Genomic DNA, 16,056 nt, shown 5'->3' on the forward strand with positions numbered 1-16,056 from the left:
GTGCCTTGATCTGAAACCCCACCTTAAGTGCCACCCACTGACTGCTGGGCAAACTTTTGCAGCTTGATAGATACTAATATTTGCTGCGACCTAAACTCTTGTGATCCAGCAGCTCAGATATTTATTGTTTTTCATCAAACTAAATGAAAAAACCTCTGAACATCAAGCTGCAACATCATCCATTTTGCTGCGGTGCACTCCTCTATTTGAGCACAGCTACGTGGCTTTCACTTAGGGGATGCCTCCTTTTAAATAACTTCTTGCACTCTCAGCGCCATTTAAATTGCTTTCATTTGCTGTTTGATGAGCAGTTGAGGGAACAGCAGGAGGAACCAGTTAAATTGAGGGTGGTCTACCACTGATGTGGTTTGGTCTGATTCACTTGCTCAGAGCATCTACTTTCAGTGCAGCCCAATTAGAAATTCCAGGAATGCAAGTGCAGCAACTTTAGCTTTTTAACGTAAAGAAGATGGGTTATAACATCTTACTCCAGCTGACCTTCCACCCACCAGAGAACACAGTAGCAAGAAACGCTTTGTTATTCATGAATCTGGGGTTGACTGTTTTTAATCAACAGCATGAAACAGGGAACATGAAGAAAACCTTTTAATATTTAAATTTCCAAAGAAGGTGAGAGTTACCATTTCAGAACACTTTGCAAGGACTATTTTGTATGTTCTCAAGCTGGTGGTGGTTAATCCAGACTCCTTAAAAGAAAGAATTGTTTTTATTATTTATTCATTTGGTATTAATTTGTACTGTTCCTTAAATATTCTAAATGAGGGTTAACCATTTGACATTGTCATCCTTTTATATATTCATGACATCCATCTGTCTTGAACTCTCCTTTAGAGCACCACATGGAGAATGCTGAGGATGATGAGAGCACTCAATGTGCAGACAGTGCCCATCATGATGTGTTGAATGAGCATCTAACACTTGTGGAGCAGAACCACCAGGTAACAGCAGAGGCTGCAGCTGAATCTGTTTTAACAAACTTGTTCTGAGCATAAAAAGAGCTCCCCCACCATCTCCTCCCTCGCCGGCTCCACGAAGGAATATAAGATACTTACCTTTCATGTACACGGCCCTTTTAATGTGTATTTGTTACTGTGGATACAAATCTGATGCTTCTGTCAGTCACAGTAATTGTTACAGGAAAGCTGTTGTTATCCAACACGCTTTCTCAACGGCATGAATACATTTAAGTCACATGATCTGTACTTGTGTCATTCATCACATTCATTGACAAGAGCACAGTTTGGGTTTTATTGAGGAACAGAAGATCGAGGTTTATAGTGAAGGACACCATGAAGAGGAGAGAAGGGCTGAATTAAGAAATAGTGGTTCGGTGAAACCAATCTTGGGTTTTAAATGCCTGCACATTCCAGGGAAGACTGAGGGAGGTATGAAGTTCCACTGTTTTGAGATCTTAGAAAAGAATGAGTCAAGAGTCTGAGACAGTGTGATCTTTTGATTTCAACACGGCAAGGAGGAAGAGCCTGTAAGAGAGAGTATTTGTAGCTCAGGAGAAGCAGGTTCAGAGGTGCACAGATTATACAATAGGGAGGAAACACTGCAAATGCTGGAGATCTGAGATTAAAAAATAGAAAATTCTAGACAGTCATCACCTGCAAAGAGAAAGCAATGGTTGATATTTCAGATGTGTGCCCTTCAGAACTGAACACTGCATGTTAGTAAAGTTGGAAGAATAGAGAGGAAAAGGGGAGAGGGAGAAAATTAACAGATACACCAATCTACAGAGGGAGTTAATGGGCAACCAAGAAATGCCTAGAAACGGCAGCGACCTGCTATAGCCTGGTCTCCCCTGTTTCTTTGGGGGCCGAAGTTATGGCAGGAGTCAAGTAGAACCCCGTGGAATTTTGGGGTGGTGTTGTTTGTGTTCATGCTTATCATAAAGGATAGCATGTTGTGTGAGTGAGCCACAAAGAAACATGGGCTTAAAAAGTATAAGAATAAAATATATTTTAGTTGCAAGATTTTGCGCCAGCATTGAATGGTTTCTGGTAGAAAGTTAAATTGTTCAGGGAGGAAGACATCACCACAGGGTGACACTGTGTATGGCAAGGTCAGTGATTACATGAAGGAGGCTGAACTGAAGGATAATGAATCGTAATCCACATCTTATTCAGGACTTTACTGCGTTCAAATAAATGTTATTTTATGTTTTACATTGTTCAAATTTACTGATGTTTCTTTTATATTTAAGCATTTAAGAACAATGCATTTTGAAAGGTATTTTCTTTATATTAATTTTGTACAGTGGTTAACTCAGTGATACAGTAATTTTGCCAACGGCACCTGTTTTTAAAAAATATATATTTTCTCCTCTTTTCTCCTTTGTTTCCCTTCCCACCTCCTTTCCTGAAGAGCGTTGACTCCCCACTGGTGCACATTTCCCCTGTTGCCTTCTGGTATCTCACCAACATGCCCATTCTTCGTGTGTGGGCCTCACCAGTGAGTGTTGGCAGGCTACTTGATCATGCGGGGATCACAGCTGAACCTGCTGCTGTTACCACACAATGTTCACAAATGTGTAGTTCCAGCAGGGGTTGCTGAACAGTGATCAGGAGCACAAATCTTAGCCAGTTTTCCCTTCCATAGCCAAGGGGAGATGTAGCATCCTCACTGCTCATACTGAGATCAGCTAACTCAGCACCAAGGGACATCAATGTTGGGACCAGCGATTGCACTTAAAGGTTATTACCCGAGTTACCTTTTGTGATCCAATTATTTTCTTTTTATTTGTGACTAACAATTTCTCAAATTACAAATCAATCTTTCAGTCTTTACAGAAAGCCTCAACTGATTCTGGACTTCAAAGCCGGGTTGGGGAAACTGAGAATAGCACCCTGTCTCATTATACATTGGCCAAGAGTGCAGGTACCCTAGACGAGCTCCAGAAGATGAAACTTGAAATGCAGGAATTGATGAAGCAGAAGAAACTGGTCGAAGAAGAACTGATGGAGCTGAAGGCACAAATTGAGGCATCTGCATACGCCTCAGTGCCTCAGATGAGGTAATGGACATGCTGCGTGTTTTATTTATTGAATTTAGGGGCCCTAGTTTTACACTCAAACCTGGTGCTGGTTAACATTTATATGGTTTGGAGAAAGTTGTGCTTGGTTTGCACAGGCTAAACTGATTGCAAGCTAAACTGATGCTGTTGTACAGGATCTATTCTTTGCCCCTCCTCTTCTTCATTTGCATGCTGCCCCATGGCAACATTATTCCTATACAGGTACTTGGGAACAGCTTCCACATGTATGCTGACGACACCCAGCACTACCACTTCACCACTGCTCTCTATCCCTCCACTGTCTCTGTGTTGTCAGACTGCGTGTCCGACATCCAGTCTTGGATGAGCTGAAAATTCCTCCAGTTAAACATTGGGAAGACCAAAACCATCATCTTCAGCGCCCCCAACCACGACCCCAACCACAAACTCTGTACCCTTACCACAATAGCTTCCCCCCTCCCTGACCACTGTCTCGGGCTGAAATAGACTGCTCGCAGTTTCCAACCCCATATCCTCACCATCATAAAGACTGCCTACTCCCACCTCTTCCACCACCTTGGCCCCCACCTTGGCCAATCTGCTACTGAAACTGTCCTCCATGCTTTTGTCACCCGAGGCTCGACTAGTCCAAACAAATCAGTTTGGTTCAGTTAGTTTCCAGTCCCAACAGAAGGGGTTCACCCCGAGCTTTAACCTGACTTTTCTCTTTACAGATGCTGACAGACCTGTTGTGTATTTTTTGTTTTTACTTCAGATTGTGAGCATTTGCAGCTTTTCTCTTTTCATTAGCAAAGAAATCTGCAGTTTGGAATGCACGGGGCCAGTTCCCACATTTACTTTCCTGGTACAGATGCCTTTAACCCAAGAGCAGATCTGTGGAACCACATCCAGACGGACAGCTCATTTGTAAGGAGTGCGGCCAACAGAAGAGGATCCATGTGTTTGCTGCACCCTTTCATATAAAAGCACCTTAAATTGTTCCCAGCAAAATGCAATCACTGAGCAATTTCAAAGATTAGCATTCTGAAAAATCTTAAACCTTTTATTGTTTTAACACTTTGCCTACAATCTGACTTTGGGAATGAACCATTCTGATTGTAATTGATCCATCAGCTGCATCAAAGAACTGTGCTGAGAAGTTTAGTTACTGCAAATGAATCCTCATTGTTTTTAGCACAGTCAAATTGCAAGTTAAGTGTGAAAACAATAAATTGACTCGCCAGCAATAGCAGACCTTGTCACATGATGAGGTGTGAGTTTTGGCAGTTTGTATTTTGAGAAGAAGATAACAAATGGGTTAAACACTTGCTGATAATTTAAAGAGCCAAACAATAATAGAACAAATTGGAAGAAAGAAAGACTTGGATTTATATAGCGCCTTTCACGACCACTGGAGCACTTTACAGCCAGTGGAGTACTTTTTGAAGCGTAGTCACTTTTGTAGGAAACGCGGCAGCCAATTTGCGCAAAGCAAGCTCCCACAAACAACAACGTGATAATGACTAGATAATCTGTTTTAGTAAGATAGCAAAATACTGCAGATGCTGGAAATCCGAAATAACAACAGAAAATGCTGGAAAAACTCAGCAGGCCAGGCAACATCCGTGGATAGAAATTAGAGTCGACGTTTCGGGTCTAACCCGTTTTCAAAACTGGAAAGGAAATGAAATAGATCGAAAGGCAGGCTGGGGAGGGAACAAAAGAAGTGAATAGACATTAAGAGGTATTCAAAACGAGACGAGATCTGTTTTAGTAATGTTAATTGAAAGATAAATATTGGCCAGGACACTGGAAATAACTCCCCTGCTCTTCTTCGAAATATGCCATGGGATCTTTTATGTCCACCTGAGCAAGCAGAAGGGGCCTCAGCTTAACATCTGATCCGAAAGATGGCACCTCCGACGATGTAATGCTCCCTCAGTACTGCACTGGAGTGTCAGCCTACATTTTTGTGCTCAAGTCTCTGGAACAGGACTTGAACCCACAAACTTCTGACTCAGAGGTGAGAGTGCTACCCACTGAGCCACAGCTGACACTATTGGAAGATCTGGAGTGAGATGTTTATTGCAACCTTTTTGTCTTTATTAAACTTGCATTTAAAATGCTCAAATTCAGGGAAAGAAAGCCAATGAGCCCAGGCTTTTCTACCGAAAAATTAAAGATACTGGAAACGAGAGACAAAACTACTGGCTCATAGAATTATAGAATGATTACAGCACAGAAGGAGGCCAGTCGGCCCGTTGAGCCCGTGCCGGCTCTCTGCAACAGCACTTCAGCTCATCCCACTCCCCGCCCTCTCCCCCTACCCCTGGGGCTACTGTCAAGCCACACAGTGGTAGATGCTGTTGGCTTATTCACTTCTTGCCCATTAGACATCCACATATGTCCTGGACTGCAATCAGGCTGCTTTCTGCTTCTTTTAGCCCAGGAATGCTGATGCTATTTGCAGTGTTTCACTGTAATCAACAACAACAACAACTTGCACTTACATAGTGCCTTTAACATAATGAAATGTCCCACGGCACTTGTGATTAGCTATCAGCAATCCCAGCACAACCTAGGAATCAAGTTTAGAGCCTTCCTGTTCTGTATGGATCAGTCTCACTGCACATGATACATTTACCTAAAACCCTCAGAGAGGTCGTTTCCCATTTCTTGAATCACAACAACAACTTGCATTTATATAGCGCCTTTAACGGATTAAAACATCCCAAGGCATTTCACAGGAGCGTTATCAAACAAAATCTGACACCGAGCCACATGAGATATTAGGATAGATGACCAAAAGCTTGGTCAAAGAGGTAGGTTTTAAGGAGCATCTTAAAGAAGGAGAGAGAGATAGAGGGACGGAGAGGTTTAGAGAGGGAATTCCAGAGCATAGGTCCTAGGCAGCTGAAGGCATAGCCGCCAATGGTGGAGCGATTAAAATCTGGGTGCGCAAGAGGCCACAATTGGAGGAGCGCAGATATCTCGGCTGGTTGTAGGGCTGGTGGAGGTTACAGAGATAGGGAGGAGCAAGGTCATGGAGGGATTTGAAAACAAGAATAGGAATTTTAAAATTGAGGCGTTGCCGGACCGGGAGCCAATGTAGGTCAGCGAGCACAGGGATGATGGGTGAACAGGATTTGGTGCGAGTTAGGATACGGGCAGCAGAGTTTTGGATGAGCTCAAGTTTACGGAGGGTGCAAGGTGGGAAACCGTCTAAGAGAGTATTGGAATAATCAAGTCTAGAGGTAACAAAGGCATGGATGAGGGTTTCAGCAGCAGATGAACTGAGACGGGATGGAGACGTGCAATGTTAGAGGTGGAAGTAGGCAGTCTTGGTAATGGAGAGGATATGGGGTCGGAAGTTCAGCTCAGGGTCAAATAGGATGCCAAGGTTGCGAGCGGACTGGTTCAGCCCCAGACAGTGACCAGTGAGAGGAATGGAGTTGGTGCCTAGGGAACAGAGTTTGTGACTAAATAATTTAATGAAACCATAAGTAAATGCATTCATCTATTGCTTTTGATTTCCGTGACAGTCTTAAGGTTAAATCTCCTCACGATATCTGATTCCATTGAGATTGATGGCTGAAAACTCCTCTATGTACAGTTAGAATGGGCATATGACAGCCATGGGTTAAATATAATAATGAAGTTTCTAGCCATCAGAGAGGCTCTCCCTGAGACCTCTTTGCATATCCAGGGTTATTTTGATGCACCGGTTTCAAGGGATATGAATGTAAAGTCTGAATTCCCCAGAATGCTGCCCACTAGACTTTTACCCAAAACAGCAGCCAGTATGATGACACAGAAATTTTAATCTCAACGGAGGTCACATAAGGTGATTGCCAAATATTAACTTAAATACTGCTGCTCAGAAAGGCTCAAAATCATCGACACGATATTTCCCAAAGTTTCCCTTACAAATACGTCAACTTGGAGCTTTTGTTGCCAGTGGCATATAGATAACTGATGCCAGATAATGTGTTGCAAAGCTTTTGTGCAATCATTAAGAACTTGCATGTATAGAGCGCCTTTCACGTCCTCAGAAGTTCCCAAGGTGTTTTACAGCCAATTCATTACTTTTGAAGTGCAAACAATGGTTTGTAGCGAAACGTGGCAGCCAATTTGTGCACATCAAAGTGCCACACACAGTAAATGAAGGAATGGTTAGCTAACCTGTTTTGGTGGCATTAGTTGAGGGAAGAGAGTTGGCAAGAACACCAGGAGAACTCCCTGCTCTTCTTGAAACAGGCAGACAGGAGCTCGGTTTAATGTCTCATCTGAAAGACGGCACCTCCAAATAATGCAGCACTCCCTTAGTACCTCACTGAAATATCAGTCTGGATTACGTGCACAAGTTCTGGATTGGGTCTTGAATCTAAAATGTCTTCCATTAACTGTTTGCACTGACAGGAACATAGGAACAGGAGTAGGACATTCAGCCTCTCGAGCCTACTTTGCCATTGAATTAGATCATGGCTGATCTGTACCTCAACTCCATTTACCCGCCTTTGCTCCATATCTCTTAAAACCCATACTTAACACAAATCTATTGATCTTAGTCGTAATTTCAGTTAACATCCACAGCCTTTTGGAGGGGTGAGTTCCAGATTTCCACTACTCTGTGTGAAAAAGTGCTTCCTGATTTCATTCCTAAATGGCCCATCTCTAATTCTCCCTTGTTTTGGATTACCCCACTAGAGGAAATAGCTTCTCTGTATCTAGCCTATCGTATCTCTTTATCATTTTAAACACATCGATTAGATCACCTCCTAACCTTCTAAACTCAAGGGAATACAAATTCAGTTTATGCAATCTGTCCTCATAATTCAACCCCTTAAGCCCTGGTATCATCCTGGTTAATCTGCACTGTAGACCCTCCAAGGCCAACATATATTTCCTGAGGTTTGGAGCCCAAAACTGAATGTAATACTCCAGATGGGGTGCGACCAAGGCGCTTTATAGTTTGTCAAACAATGTTGGCTCTGAGTGGTTTATGCAGCAGAGAAATTTATAAAACACATTTTCAAATCTAGCCTATATAGCTTGGAGGAAGCCGAACAGGAGGGCAGTTAAAATGGAGCTGGACACTTAACCTTTGGCCTCCTGCCCCGATCCCACCAACTGCAATTTTAAATTGCCAGTGCCAAGGACTCCTGCCTGAAGCTGGCAGAGTCCTTCCTTAAATATGCAGATCGGGTCCCGATGATATTATCAGCAACTGACTGCCATTTTAACATTGGCTTAAGCAGGAAGTGGCTGTGGCTCTCCTGACAGGTTGCAGCTAATGGGAGGAGGATCAGCAAAAGAGATCCCTCCAGGTAAGTTCATTTCTTACCTTTGTGGGGCCAGGCTGAGCAGGAGCGGTCCTCTGGGCCCCACAAGGGAAATGTAGATCTCCCCTACCCCAGACTCCCTGCCGCCCCCTCCCCCATAACGCTGACTGCCCTAGAACCCCTGTCCCCACACTTACTGTGGGCCCAGCCGATAGCAAATTTTAACGGCCGGGCAGCTGCTTCCCGCCCACCTCCTGCCCATTTTAGCTGGGAAGTTGGCCAGCGTAATGTTAATGAAACCAGGATGTTAAAATTGTCAGGGCCAGCCACTCACTTGGTCATATATCCATCCAGGAGTTAAAATTCCCCTCTTAGTGTCTCCCAACCTAATTTAATCTTCATAAAGGTATAGAATGAAGCACAGTATTCATAGAGCAACTAATGGGAACTATATATAATACATAGCAATCTTATTAGAATGCAAAACTAATTCCTGTTTGTTTACTGTTTCCATACTGAACCATACCTCTCACTTCCAACTGGGACCATGTTAATGGATCAACCAGTTAATCATTTAAATAAACTGGACTGGTATCAGCCCATAAGAAGGAGATGTGGGGGAGGGGTTTGTACCTCTCCCATAGACAATGGGTCAGCTAATCAAATTAAAGTAAACTAGATCTACAATAGTCTATAATAAAAAACAGAAAATGCGGGTAAACACTCAACAGGTCATGCAGTATTTGTAAAGCGAGAAACAGAGTTAACGTTTCAGGTCGATGACCTTTCTATAATAAGGTTTGGAGGCGGAGAGTTGCTGTGTGTCTCAATCACCCATTATCTGATTTCAATAAACTGGACAAATGCTAGCCCATAACAGGGTCCAGCTGATAACAACAGCAATTTGCACTTTTATACTATACTTAACATAGAGAAACATACCAAAGTGCTTCACAAAAAGGAGAAATGGATACTGAGCAGAAGGTAGGAGAACAGTTTGATGTGGTGAAGGCATGGTTAAACTGGCAGATTTTAAGGAAACTTTTGAAGGTGGGGGCTGTTGATTGTCTGAAAGACTAGGGAGGGTTAGAGTTGTGTTGATGTCCATGATAGCCCTACAGTGTACCTGTCTGGATTATACATAGTGCATAGGTATACAGGATTGCAAATGTAAGTTATGTTAAACACTGATGATATCATTAATTTTAGTTTGTATTCTTTCTTTGACAGAAGTGCATTACTTAATCTGAGTTTAGAGAATGCCAAACAGAAGGACAGTGTGGGAGAGGACCTGACACTGCGGGCGGGGTGGAAAGAAGGAAAACAGGAGAACCTTGATGTATGGGGCCTCAGTGAGGAGATCAGAAAATTAACAGTGAAATTACAAAGCTCAGAGACCATCATCAGCCTTCTGAAAGAACAAATGGAGCTCAATTCTTCCCAAACTGGAGAAGGATACTTTAATCCAGAGCTCATTGTAAATATGGCCAAAGAAATTGAGCGACTGAAGTCAGAGTTTAGCTTATCTCAGACGCAACACTCAAGGACAGAGGTGCACCTGCGGGACAGAGGGGCTAAGTGGGCCAGACCCCATTCACTGGACCTTGGAACTCTGTTGTCACAGTGCAATGAAGCGACCCCAAGTGTGATAGATGCTGTTCAGCAGGTTAGTGTGACTGTAATTTCACAAAAACATGAACATCACCTAACTACAGTATAATTCGCACCTCCAAATTTAAAAAAATAATTCACCAAACTATATATTCACCTATATATTTTAGGAAGCCATTGTCCATTTTGATTGCATGGTGTTTGCAGGAGGAGTGCATCAATATATCCCCAGTGTCTTGGCATGACTATGTTTACCTGAACTTAAACAAAGGTAATTACAAAGGTATGAAGGCAGACTTGGTTAAAGTGGACTGGAAAAATATATTACAGGGTAAGACTGTAGAAAAGCAGTGGCAAACATTTAAGGAGATATTTCATAACTCTCAGCAAAGATATATTCCAGTGAGAAAGAAAGACTCTTAAGAGAAGGATGAACTGTCCGTGGCTAACTAAGGAAGTAAAGGATGGTATCAAATTGAAAACAAAAGCATACAATGTTGCGAAGAATAGTGAAAGGCCAGAGGATTGGGAAATTTTTAAAACCAGCAAAGGACAACTAAAAAAATGATAGAGAGAGAAGATAGCTTATGAGAGTAAGCTAGCAAGAAATATAAAAACAGACAGTAAGAGCTTCTACAGATATTTAATAAGGAAGAGAGTAGCTAAAGTAAACATTGGTCCCCTAGAGGATGAGTCTGGGGAATGAATAATGGGAAACAGGGAAATAGCAGAGATTTTGAACAAATATTTTGTATCGGTCTTCACGGTTGATGACACTAAAAGCATCCCAATAATGGATAATCAAGGGGCTATTGGGGTGGGGGGGAACTTAAAACAATCACTATCACCAGAGAGAAAGTACTAGGCAAACTAATGGGACTAAAGGTGGACAAGTCCCCTGGACTCGATGGCCTGCATCCTAGAGTCTTAAAAGAGGTGGCTGCAGAGATAGTGGATGCATTGGTTGTAATCTACCAAAATTCCCTGGATTTTGGAGAGGTCTCAGCGGACTGGAAAATCGCAAATGTAACGCCCCTATTTAAGAAAGGAGGGAGACAGAAAGCAGACAACTATCGACAGTTAGCCTAACATCTGTCATTGGGAAAATGCTGGAGTCCATCATTAAGGAAGTGGTAGCAGGACATTTAGAAAAATCATAATATAGTCAAGCAGAGTCGGCATGGTTTTATGAAAGGGAAATCATGTTTCAAAAATTTGCTGGAATTCTTTGAGGATGTAACGTGGATAAAGGGGAGCCAGTAGATGTGTATTTGGATTTCCAGAATGCATTCGATAAGGTGCCACATAAAAGGTTACTACACAAGATAAGAGCTCATGGGGTTGGGGGTAATATATTAGCATGGATAGAGGATTGGCTAACTAACAGAGAACAGAGAGTCGGGATAAATGGGTCATTATCAGGTTGGCAAACTGTAACTACTGGGGTGCCGCAGGGATCAGTGCTGGGGCCTCAACTATTTACAATCTATATTAATGACTTGGATGAAGGGACCGAGTGTAATGTAACCAAATTTGCTGATGATACAAAGATAGGTGGGAAAGCAAATTGTGTGGCAGACGCAAAGAATCTCCAAAGGAATATAGATAGGCTAAGTGAGTGGGCAAAAATTTGGCAGATGGAGTTTAATGTGGGAAAATGCGAGGTTATCCACTTTGGTAGGAAAAATAAAAAAGCAAATTATTATTTAAATGGGGAGAGATTACAAAATGCTGAGGTACAGAGGGATCTGGGGGTCCTTGTACATGAATCACAAAAAGTTAGCATGCAGGTACAGCAAGTAATTAGGAAGGCAAATGGAATGTTGGCCTTTATTGCCAAGGGAATGGAGTATAAAAATAGGGAAGTCCTGTTACAACTGTACAGGGCGTTGGTGAGACCACACCTGGAGTACTGCGTACAGTTTTGGTCTCCTTATTTAAGGAAGTATATACTTGTATTGGAGGCAGTTCAGAGAAGGTTCACGAGGTTGATTCCGGAGATAAAGGGGTTGTCTTATGATGAAAGGTTGAGCAGGTTGGGCCTATACTCATTGGAGTTTAGAAGAATGAGGGGGGATCTTATTGAAACATGTAAGATTCTGAAGGGGCTTGACAGGGTAGATGCAGAGAGGATGTTTCCCCTCGTGGGGGAATCTAGAACTAGGGGGCATAATTTCAGAATAAGGGGGCACCCTTTTAAATCGGAAATGAGGAGGAATTTCTTCTCTCAGAGGGTCGTGAATCTTTGGAATTCTCTTCCCCAGAGAGCTGTGGAGGCTGGGTCACTGAATATATTTAAGGTGGAGATAGACAGATTTTTGAAAGATATGGGAATCAAGGGTTATGGGGGGCAGGCAGGGAAGTGGAGTTGAGGCCAAGATCAGATCAGCCATGATCTTATTGAATGGCGGAGCAGGTTCGAGGGGCCGAATGACCTATTCCTGCTCCTACGTCTTATGTTCTTATGTTTATGACAATAATGCGGGTGAAATGCTTGAGGTAGCTTTTTTGGTCTAGGTTTCTGGGGGTTGGTTAGACACAGGGTAAGTCCTAGTAGTCAAGTCAGTTGGGATCATTGACCTTCATGGTTGCTCCATTATGTAATCAATCATGTATTTTTGGACACATTTTCACCAATTCTGTGTATAAATTTTATTTTTTCATGATTGACGTGCAGGAACCAGTCACCACACTGAAATGTATCCAAATTAAGCTACATAGGCCCAAATATTGCGGTCCGCGGTGTAGTCCGAAGCTATGCCGCGGACCTGCGAAAAGAATACGCACCTACCTGCTGGCGGCCCTCCTTCGTAAACTTGTACTCTGACGCAGCAAGTAGGAGGGCAGCGTAATGGCCCACGGATCCCAGTGATACAGCCTGTGCGGAAGCGTACCTGGGATCACATGGGCCTGTACTTCCAATCAAGAAACAGATTCTCTTTCATTCATTTAAATTACTTCATTACTACAGCCTTTAAAATACATACAGATTTAGCTCTTATCATGGGAATCCAATTCATTACTCAAAATTCCCACTTCAAAACAAATACTGTGCAGAAAGTTATGAAATGTAAACGTTATTTTAAAAAAAACCTGCAGCTTTAACATACGCTAGGATTGCTTCTCATGAAAGCTTTTAATGTTCCTGGATGTCATTTAAAAAAGCATTTTTTTCATTTCGGGTATCCCCTTACGCTGTGGAACCGGGCCCTGCGCCTGTTTTCACCAGCCGTAAAACTTCCGTACGTAATTGGTGGGCAATTAGCCCTACTCTGCGCCAGCAATTAGGTTTTTGGTGGTGGAGTGGATGAACTGTCAACGCATGCAATGACAGACCACAAGTTCGGGATTTAGCCTCATGCGGAAATCCCGAACTTGCGGTGGATTTCAAAGGCAGTATGATGGCGTACTCTGAGACTACGCCGTCATACCCACTGCAAAATTCGGGCCATAGTGTTTTTGAATGCCTGACCTAGAGTGCACCCTCCCATTCTGCAGAGATACACCTCCGTTATAAAAGCTCAGAGCACTTGGGTGGAGATTGGCAAGAACTATGGTTTACTAACTCCAAAGTAAGGCTAGGATTAATTCTGGAGTTTATCCAGTGAAAACCACATAGGCACATATTTTAGTTAAATATTGTTTAATCCAACTAGACTACAGCCGTATACACAACATATTTTATATGATGTACACACTCTTATCAAACCTTCCATTTTCTCTCATAGACTTAAAAAAATTTTTTTTTACCCACTTGAGTTTCCTTCACTTTTTCCACTCCTTTCCTGAGGGGCTGACTCATTGGCATACAAAGGCAAATTCAGTGAAACTGCCTCCCACCCCCAAGTGGAGCCCTGCTAATGACAGCACAAGTTGTAGATAGGGCTATAACGGAATGCATGCGTTCTATAGTTTCATGGGTGTAGGCCACCCTTTGGTACCTCATTCTTCTTCATGTTTGAGCCTAGACAGTGAATGTCAGGCTATGTAACCATGGGAGTGGGGGAGCGCATCATAGCAAAGCTCTATCCTGTCCAGCACCAAATGAGGCAGGTAGAAAATTGTGCAGGGTAGGTGGGTGGGGAGGGGGAGACAGACAGAAAAAGCAGAATACATGATGAAGGTTAATGGGTTGTGATATTTATTCTCATTTATGACTTGTATCGTTGCCATCTCTTGTGGAAATAAAATTCTTCCTGTACAGAGGTCTGTGCAGTATGTAACACAAAGAATTCAACACGTGATGCAAGGCTTGTGAATTATTGCCTTGTGCCATACTAGGGATGAGTTTGACACTAAACCCAAGTTTAGCCCCTTTGGTTACATATGTGAATGATTTCCTTGTTTCATATGCTGAAGTTTCTAAGTTATTGTGCTGTAATACAGAAATAGTTAGCTTTCAGGCCAACACTTCCCAATAACAAGCTGGCTTATGTGTGGGTCTCCTGCTCTTGAGCCAAATCCAGCACAAAGGCATTCAGAAGTGGTTTTCTATGATCATTCCAAGTGTCTCATGGCCATTGATAGTCACAAGGCTCCAGTAAAAAGCTGGTGGATTCCCTAGTTTTATTGCCAACTGTAGAAGATATTCAGCTGCTATTCGGGATCCCTTACTCAACCATTTGGGATTACTGAGAACAGTATAAAATAATTTCTAACAAATACTAGTGTGACACTGTGTTCCTCCAGTTGATAAATGTACCCCCTCCCCTTCCAGTGTGGAACTGAGCCTTACAGACCAGCCAAGTCTTGGGTTCAATCCCAGATCTGTGCTGAGTTAGCTGATCTCGCTGGCAGTGATGATGCTAGTTATAGAATAGAATCATAGAATGGATACAACACGGAAGAAGGCCATTTGGCCCGTCGAGCCTGTGCCAACTCTCAGCTAGTCCCACTCCCCCGCCCTTTCCTTGTAGCCAGGCAATTTTTTTTTTCCTTCAAATACTTATCCAAATCCCTTTTGAAAGATAAGACTGAGTCTGCCTCCACCACCCTATCAGGCAGTGCATTCCAGATCTTAACCACTCGCTGCGTAAAAAAGTTTTTTCTTATGTTGCCTTTGCTTCTTTTGCCAATCACCTTAAATCTGTGTCCTCTGGTTCTCAACCCTTCTGCCAATGGGAATAGTTTTTCTCTATCTACTCTGTCCAGACCCCTCATGATTTTGAACACCTCTATCAAATCTCCTCTCAATCTTCTCTGCTCCAAGGAGAACAACCCCAGCTTCTCTAGTCTATCAACGTAACTGAAGTCCCTCATTCCTGGAATCATTCTTGTAAATCTTTTCTGCACCTTCTCTAAGGCCTTCACGTCCTTCCTAAAGTGTGGTGCCCAGAATTGGATACAGTAATCCAGTTGGGGCCGAACCAGTGTTTTATACAGGTTCATCATAATTTCCACACTTTTGTACCCTATACCTCTATGAAGCCCAGGATCCCTTAAGCTTTTTTAACTGTTTTCCAAACCTGCCCTGCCACCTTCAACGATTTGTGCACACATACCCCTAGATCTCTGTTCATGCACCCCCTTTAGGATTGTACCATTTAGTTTGTATGTCCTCTCCCCATTCTTTCTACCAAAATGTATCACTTCACACTTTTCTGTGTTAAATTTCATCTGCCACGTGTCTGCACATTTCACCAACCTGTCTGTCTTCCTGAAATCTATCACTCTCCTCCTCACTGTTCACTATACTTCCAAGTTTTGTGTCATCTGCAAATTTTGAAATTGTGCCCTGTACACCCACGTCCAAGTCATTAATATATATCAAGAAAAGTAGTGGTCCTAGAACCGACCCCTGGGGAACAGCACTGTATACCTTCCTCCAGTCCGAAAAACAACCGTTCACCACTACTCTGTTTCCTGTCATTTAGCCAATTTCATATCCATGCTGCCACTACCCCTTTTATTCCATGGGCTTCAACTTTGCTGACAAGCCTATTATGTGGCACTTTGTCGAATGCCTTTTGGAAATCCATGTACACCACATCAACCGTATTACCCTCATCAACCCTCTCTGTTACCTCATCAAAAAACTCAACCAAGTTGGTTAAACACGATTTGCCTTTAACAAATCCATGCTTTATGGCTAGGATGACATGAAAAAGTAACTGTGCTTCCAGCCCCTAATCACCATCTAGTGAC

General features: G+C 42.7%; 1 protein-coding gene across 12 annotated transcripts in view; it reads left to right on the plus strand.

Moving 5' to 3' along the window:
* Positions 1 to 16,056, plus strand: part of pde4dip (phosphodiesterase 4D interacting protein) — a 330,703-nt gene that overhangs the window by 173,744 nt on the left and 140,903 nt on the right. For all 12 annotated transcript variants that reach the window (XM_085982652.1, XM_085982655.1, XM_085982653.1 and 9 more), the window contains 3 exons: positions 853 to 959; positions 2,808 to 3,040; positions 9,532 to 9,967. In XM_085982652.1, coding sequence (XP_085838778.1) covers positions 853 to 959; positions 2,808 to 3,040; positions 9,532 to 9,967 — 776 coding nt within the window. The remainder of the gene's footprint in view (positions 1 to 852; positions 960 to 2,807; positions 3,041 to 9,531; positions 9,968 to 16,056) is intronic.

This window comes from Somniosus microcephalus, chromosome 3, assembly GCF_052327205.1.
Source record: "Somniosus microcephalus isolate GS21.2 chromosome 3, FLI_Smic_1.0, whole genome shotgun sequence".
NCBI lineage: Eukaryota > Metazoa > Chordata > Chondrichthyes > Squaliformes > Somniosidae > Somniosus > Somniosus microcephalus.